General features: G+C 36.0%; 1 protein-coding gene across 2 annotated transcripts; it reads right to left on the bottom strand.

Moving 5' to 3' along the window:
* Nucleotides 1-3005: 3005 nt before the first annotated feature.
* LOC113695246 (uncharacterized) lies at nt 3006-4358 on the bottom strand. 2 transcript variants are annotated; one of them, XM_027214266.2, is made up of 4 exons: nt 4170-4358; nt 3894-4031; nt 3716-3791; nt 3006-3288 (listed from the first exon to the last, which is right to left on the bottom strand). In XM_027214266.2, exons 1-4 carry the CDS (start codon nt 4251-4253, stop codon nt 3281-3283), a joined length of 306 nt encoding a protein of 101 aa, XP_027070067.1. In that variant the 5' UTR covers nt 4254-4358; the 3' UTR covers nt 3006-3280. The 2 variants fall into 2 exon arrangements, with proteins under 2 accessions (XP_027070067.1, XP_027070066.1); XM_027214265.2 differs by lacking the exon at nt 3006-3288 and having other exon boundaries at nt 3456-3791.
* Between the last annotated feature and the right edge of the window lie 2574 nt (nt 4359-6932).

Raw genomic sequence — 6932 nt, 5'->3', positions numbered from 1 at the left:
AAAGACGATGGATGGGACTTCAGCACTTCACAAACTTTGACTTCACAAACTTTGTCTACACATGATGCAACGAAGGCAAGGTTCATGGGATAAAGATGGGAGATGTTGATCTCAAAATGATTCATCTTTGTCAAAAAAGATGACAGCATAGCACAAGCATGATTGCAGATAAAGCAGTGAAGTTCCAGCGAGTCCAGATATCTTCGTTCTGTCTATCGAATTCCAAACTAATAATTACTGGGAGAAAACACATCATACATCAAAATGTTGCTTGTCAAATTTGATCATGAACTGAATCTTTATTCACTCGAAGCAAATACATACTTCTAACTAGGTTACCCAATCCAACATAAAGCTTAAGAACAAACAGCAGATACCAACATAAAGAAGGCCCCTTCCCTAGAACTCAGTAACATTAACTATTTGGGAGCAACTTAAAAGACCTCAGTATTCCTTTCCCTCCTAACTAGATATTACCCAAGCACTTAACTATTATTCACAATCCCCTTTGCATTCCAATTCAGCTCTTTATAGACTATTTGGCAAAACAGACACAAACTAAAAATAAACATCCAAAAGACGAACGCTAAATCAGCTACTAAGTACAGCTACACAAACCAAATCTGTTTTTTCCTGGATGTTGCATTCAATTATATCTATAGGGTGACAAGCCATTTTCTTTGTTGAAGATCTTCTTAAGTATGATGTTTATTAACATGATCCTCTGTTTTTTCACCTTCATTTATTCTTTTTCCCTTTTCTCCCCCACTGAAGGTCAAACTAAGTCAGTCTTGCTTGCCAAAAAAATCATAAGACGACTTTGGAGTCATCTGTCACAAAGGTATGGAGATTGACACGAGGAAGATGCTTGAACTCCCAAAACCATTTCATTCTCCTAAGCGGTTCTTCACCTCTCCCCCACCCCCCCTCAAAAAGCCCCCAAAAAAAACCTGCATGTGTGTGTGATTGTCCATGTGCATCTCTTTTTATGTGTGCCTCTATTTGATCTTCCCCAAGATATTACCATCAAATACTTACAACACAAAACCATATCAATCACAATCACGTTAAAATACAAAAGAGCAGATAATACAATTGGAGTGGATATAACACACATATATACAGGGAAATCAAAAAGGAAGAGAATAAGTTTGGTTTGCACATCAATAACAAGGATGTATTGCTAGTCTATAGGACAAAATTTGAGAATGGGATAATGGATCCCAACCAGAAACACAGCAAAACAGGATGACACGATTAATAATGCAATCCTGCATCATCTCATAAACCAAATGACCCCTCAATTACCAAAAGGCCAAAAGGTTGTGATAGCAAATATACAAGGTGCACTTAGAATATACTTCAGGTAAATCAAAAAACAGTTGAAATTTCCCCTAAACTACATTAACTGTACAATTTGACCAACTTCCCCTTCTGAAGGAGAGACAAGGACATCCTAAGGTGCAAATACGGTGGTTTCATTTGCTTCCCTTATCAAGAGCAGTATTGGATTGAGTCCATAATAGAACTATTCCCCAAAGTTTTCAAATATCAGGTTGCTCTAAAAGCACTTCAAATTTTATGGCAACAGAATAGAAATTATAGTGTTGAAAAGTAAGTATCATCGAAGACAATATGCAGCAATGTCATCTAGTAAGAAAGGTCAAGCAATACACCACTAATACAAGTTATGCAAGGAAAAGATATCTATTATATTATGAGATGAAGCACCAATGTATCAAATGGACATACTAAAGGCCTATATCGCAAAGCTAAGAATGAAAAACCAAATTATCTTCATAGCTTGAATTGATTCCATGAGATATTGTGCATGTATGATCCATGAACGCCTGCATTCCTCCCAGAGCAAGAGTACAATGAAGGATAATCTTTTCATATATCAGTTCACAGTCAAATATTCTTACTTAAGTTACAATTTTCTGGATTTGTTACACTTTCTGTTTCCTATTTCAATCAATTTATTTACTTATTTTTGGTGGCTTGGCATTGGTTGGTGAGGTATGGAGGAGTAGAGAGAGGAAGGAGATTACTAAACCAAATTCTTCACAATACTATACCACATGAACAAATCTATTGCTTAATCACATGGTAAGTAGAAGTGATGATTCTATATGAATTTCTAATCTTATATATTATCCACTCTCATTTGTTTGTATAGCTCATGTAATCAACCAATATGGGGCATCACTTGATAGCCTATGTAACAGTCAAACTTGAACTGCTGTTCTATCACGATGAAAGGGCATGCATACTATCACTACTTCTTTTCAAAATCAAAGTTTTAAGTGAGTCAACCTGCTTTACTTTATGCTTAAGTTATCAGCTTCAGCCGATTTTTTCTTGTCAAACAAACTTCTCTTCTGCTAGAATTCCAAATTACAAGTGAGGTGCAAATTAACAATGAGTAAAATATATTCTTAATTTGGTCAAAGCTGTCATCTACATATGCTGAGATCAACTGACTTCAATCCAGATGTAAAAGTTCATATTACTTCTTTCATCATTTGTTAACATTAGATTCTTCAAAATCTAATCCTATTAGGATGGACCCTACTCACTATACTCAATGATCAGATTTAAGATGGAGGAAGGTTGAATGTTGCAGAAAGAAAGACCACTGTGCCAGCAGTGTGTCTCGAAATAGCAAAGGGACTGGGTACCTCAAGGTTTCCAGCCATACAACTACAGTTATTTAGGTGTATTACCTAAGCCAGCCTCATTATGCAAGTGTTGATGATCTAGAATTGTTAACAGTGATACCTCAGAATTGTAAGACTAGATATATGGTGCAAGGACCTACAGGTTTTTCCTGCATCTCAAAACTATACATAGTTTCTCAATAAGAAGCAAAACTTCAAAACAAGTAACTAATACACACCACTACTTAAAAAGGTAAAACATATTGCATCGTTTAATAGTAAGTAGCGAATAGCAGTTTGGAACATAAAAGAGAGGGGGGGGGGGGAGTGTAGGGAACAAAAGCATGAACTAGAACCTGAAAACCTTACTGGTCTGGTAGCATTACAACCCATCAAGGTACCGAGGAAACAGCAATACAACAAAACTAAAAGTTGGACAACTTAACTTAGCCACTAGAATGCCACAAACAGGCTATTCACTAAGAGAATCCTAATTGATTCAGCATATTTTACATCTCCTTGATCTTACTTGAAACTTTTGCACAGTTGAAAGCAAAAATACCGATTAAGTAACCTGGCTACCCGAATAAACTCATTTGCATCTTCCCAGGGGCCCAGCTTTACACCCCTGCCAAAATAGTTTAATTCAAAGCCAACGAAACCATAACCAATTTGAATTTGAATAATCAAAACAGCACTATTCCATTTTCCCAAAACTAAGCAAATAGTATAACACTTCGGAGGTCACTTCTCCACCAAGCATAAAGGTGGGAAAACAAAATAGTAACAGCAAGATAACAGTAAAGCTATCAATAGTTAATTGGATGCACGCTGACAAAATAGTAATTGTTTACATCCGCAATTCTGTTCTTCTAAGTATCTTTTGCAAGATCAACCGGAGCAATTTTACACAGTTTTCCAACAAAAATGAAATTCTAAGAACGAAGTCAAGAACATCTATTTTCCTCCACATCTCTATACATTCGTGTCCGTATTAGTCAGCAAAAATTAATAACTGGGTTTGAAAGTATAAGGCTGTGGGAGTGACAACGGACCTCTCCTTGACTCATTGTCATCCAAAAGCCTCTGAACCCTCCTCTTAGCACAATACTGCCTATCAAAATGCTTCACCTAACCACAAAAGGCAAAAGATAATCAAAACCCAGAAATTATACAAACGAAATTAACCACAAAAACCCAAAAAATTTCCTGAGATTAGAAAACTAAACTAACCCAAGTAGGCCTGCATTGCTTAACAAACTCCTCCCTAGGTTTCTTGCATTCCACAGGGTATAGCAGCCCCACGTAGCCAATTTCACTAGGTTTCTTGCTTGATTGTTTCTCCAAACAGGCATAAAATGCATCACGCGCCTATTGGGTATCAAAAAAATTCAGTCCTAATCAGCAACTTTCAAGATTTATTCGGAAAAATTATCCGAAATCAATAGCCCAAATAACACTATCCAATATTTCAACACACTTTGTGTGCACAAGAAAATGAGAAATTACCTTATAGCAAGATTGTCTAGCTTGGGAGAGAACGTCAGTTTGGATTTTGCCCGCGTTCTGGGAGGCGTAGGCTTCCAGCGCCATCTCACTGTGTGTTCTGTGTGCGTCTTGAACAACAAGAAGGTCCTATTGAGCTGCGCCTCTCACGCTGGAAGTGCGAACAGTATGGCATAGCAGTGCGTTAATCTGGGAACAAAAATTAACTCCTTAATCGTCTATTGGGCCAAAATTTGGGCTCATGATGGGCCAAATTTGGATTTTTCCTTCATTAACTTGTAAATGGAGTGATTCTCCAATAGAGCCTTAAGACACTGACTAATATTAAATAATGACCCTTACTAAGTTTGGCAAGTCTCGTAGTTGATTTTTTATTAATGTAACAGTGCCAAACGAACAAATAAGGATCTCACAAATAAAATGACACTTACTAAGTTTGGCAAGCCTGATAGTTGATTTTTTTTATTAATATAATAGCACCGATCCAACAAATAAGCATCTCATAATATTAATCTAGACGATATGATGATAGGTACGTATGGGGAAGTCTAGTAGTTGATTTTTGATTAATGCAATAGTACCGATCGAACAAATAAGAATCTCACGATCTTGATCAAGAAGATACGATGATAAGTATGTATGTGGCAAACAATACTTCCTTGCTGTGCATCAGGTGGAGGGTTCAACGCCCAACCTAATGCATGGGAAATACTTCCTTGTTGTAATATATTAGAGGGGGGGGGGGGGTTTGAACTTCCAACCTAATGGTCATTGTATCAAAGCCCATTGGTTTAATAATGTGCTCATGCTGCATTACTTTACATCTAGAAAGACTTTTTGTCGCACTTATGTTGAGGTCTAGCTTATTGATTGGTCCTTGACTCCTTGAGAGAGCAGCTACGACCATTTGTAAGCACTAACCATGGAATTAAGCCATTAACCTTGGTCTCTTTTAAGGACAGCAGGAGTACTGTTTGATTAAAATTATGTCCTCAGAACATTAACGCACATTCGGAAGCCCATTTACGTACTATTCGTTTGTAGAAAGAAAAGTTCTTGCTAGAGCCGGGGACTGGCAGAACTATTTTATTCAACTGGGGGTGGTTACTTGCTAAAAAATTGGGATTTTGGCCCAGTCAAACTTTGGGTTTAATCGCCTTTGGGATCATAAATTGTACCTAGAGGTGGCAAAATGGGCGGGATGGGCGGGATTTGCTTGGGTTTGAGATGGAACCGAGTCATATGGGTTTGGGCCCAACCTTACCCATATGTGTTTTGGGACTAACTTGGGCGGGATCATTTTGGGATGGGTTTAGATTGATCCCGCCCAATACCCAAATCCATTTTCTACATATTTTTTTTCCTTTAATTCATTTTTTATTTTTATATAATTTTAATATTTTTGATTTATTAAATTTCTTTTAGTTTTATTAAATAAACATGCAAGTGCTTTATACTCAAGATTCCCACCAAAAATTGGATTAACAAATAAAGGAAAAGATAGATATACAGCCATATTCCAACATATATCAAGATGGCCAAGGTCCTTAGGATGTTGAATATTTATCCTTATCATTGTCCAAGGATGACAGGTCTAAACTAACTGAAATGCTGGAAATTCTTGTGGATAATGACTAGGAAGACTACTAGATTATATTCGCTGGTATGACTATAAAAATTATTAAAGATAATTTTTGAATCTAAGATTCCGTTTGGATTGACTTTTTTTTCAAAAAATAAGTTTTTCAAATACAATGTTACAGTAATATACAATAACTCAAGAAACATCCCATCCATATTAATATATCAAATATTTCAAAAAAATTTTATAGTAAAAATTTTTCATATACACTGCTACAATAAAATATTTCAAAAACACCTACCAAAAACAGCTAATCCAAACGGAGCCCTTGCCATTTGAGCCCAATGGGTACCCAAGTATTTCCCATCCTTTCCCATTCATTAATGGGTATAGTTGGGATGTGTCCCAACTTAAACCCAATACCAAATTATAATACCCATCCCGCCCAAAGTTCCTTTGGGTATGGGTAGCCCATTGGGACTTGGGACAAATTGCCAGCTCTAATTGTACCCAAACCTTTTTCTTTCAAAAGAAATGATTGTTTCCAAATCTTGTACTCTCAAAGAAAAAATTGTATCCAAATTTAAATGGAAGCCTCACCCAAAGTATAGACTGTGCAAAATAGTTAGCAATGTAAAGAAAACAAGAAAAGTAAAATAAGAATAGGGACTTCATATGTTGTTTTGTGCTAATTTTTTTTTTTTTTTAATTTTTGAAAGAGGATCAATAAATTTCCCCACCTATCCATTTGAGTGAAATTTATATTTATTTTTTTGGATAAATCAACTATACAGACCACTTGAGACTCGAATTGTGTTTTACTTGTTTCAATGGGCCCAAGAAAGGCCCATACTTGGAGAAAATATCAAATATACATCTTTATTAATTAACAGTACTGTTGTACTTTTCTTTTCTTTTTTTAATCTTTTTTTTTTGGTCAAAAGTGCTGTTGTATTTTCTCTCAACTAATTAACAATTATTGGTGAATTCAATTAGTCCATCCCCTCAAAATTCTTCCCCCCCAAAGTCCAAACTACTAAATGCAACTAAGTTGTTTCATGAAGTTCTTGTATTAAATAACATGCAACTAAACTATGCTTAGCTGCGTATCTGCAAAAGTGATCTTGAACTTGCTTAATTAAGGAAAGCTGAACCAAATAATTCACAATTAAGAACGTTAATCA

This window comes from Coffea arabica, chromosome 6e, assembly GCF_036785885.1.
Source record: "Coffea arabica cultivar ET-39 chromosome 6e, Coffea Arabica ET-39 HiFi, whole genome shotgun sequence".
Classification (NCBI taxonomy): Eukaryota; Viridiplantae; Streptophyta; class Magnoliopsida; order Gentianales; family Rubiaceae; genus Coffea; species Coffea arabica.
This window is presented reverse-complemented; position numbering and strand designations above follow the sequence as displayed.

Excerpts from the sequence above, each read along its gene's own strand:
- LOC113695246 (XM_027214265.2), bottom strand. The coding sequence starts at position 4,253 with ATGGCGCTGGAAGCCTACGCCTCCCAGAACGCGGGCAAAATCCAAACT. Across the intron at positions 4,032-4,169 it reads CTAGACAATCTTGCTATAAG|GCGCGTGATGCATTTTATGC; the intron begins GTAATTTCTCAT and ends GATACCCAATAG. Across the intron at positions 3,792-3,893 it reads AGCAATGCAGGCCTACTTGG|GTGAAGCATTTTGATAGGCA; the intron begins GTTAGTTTAGTT and ends TTTTGTGGTTAG.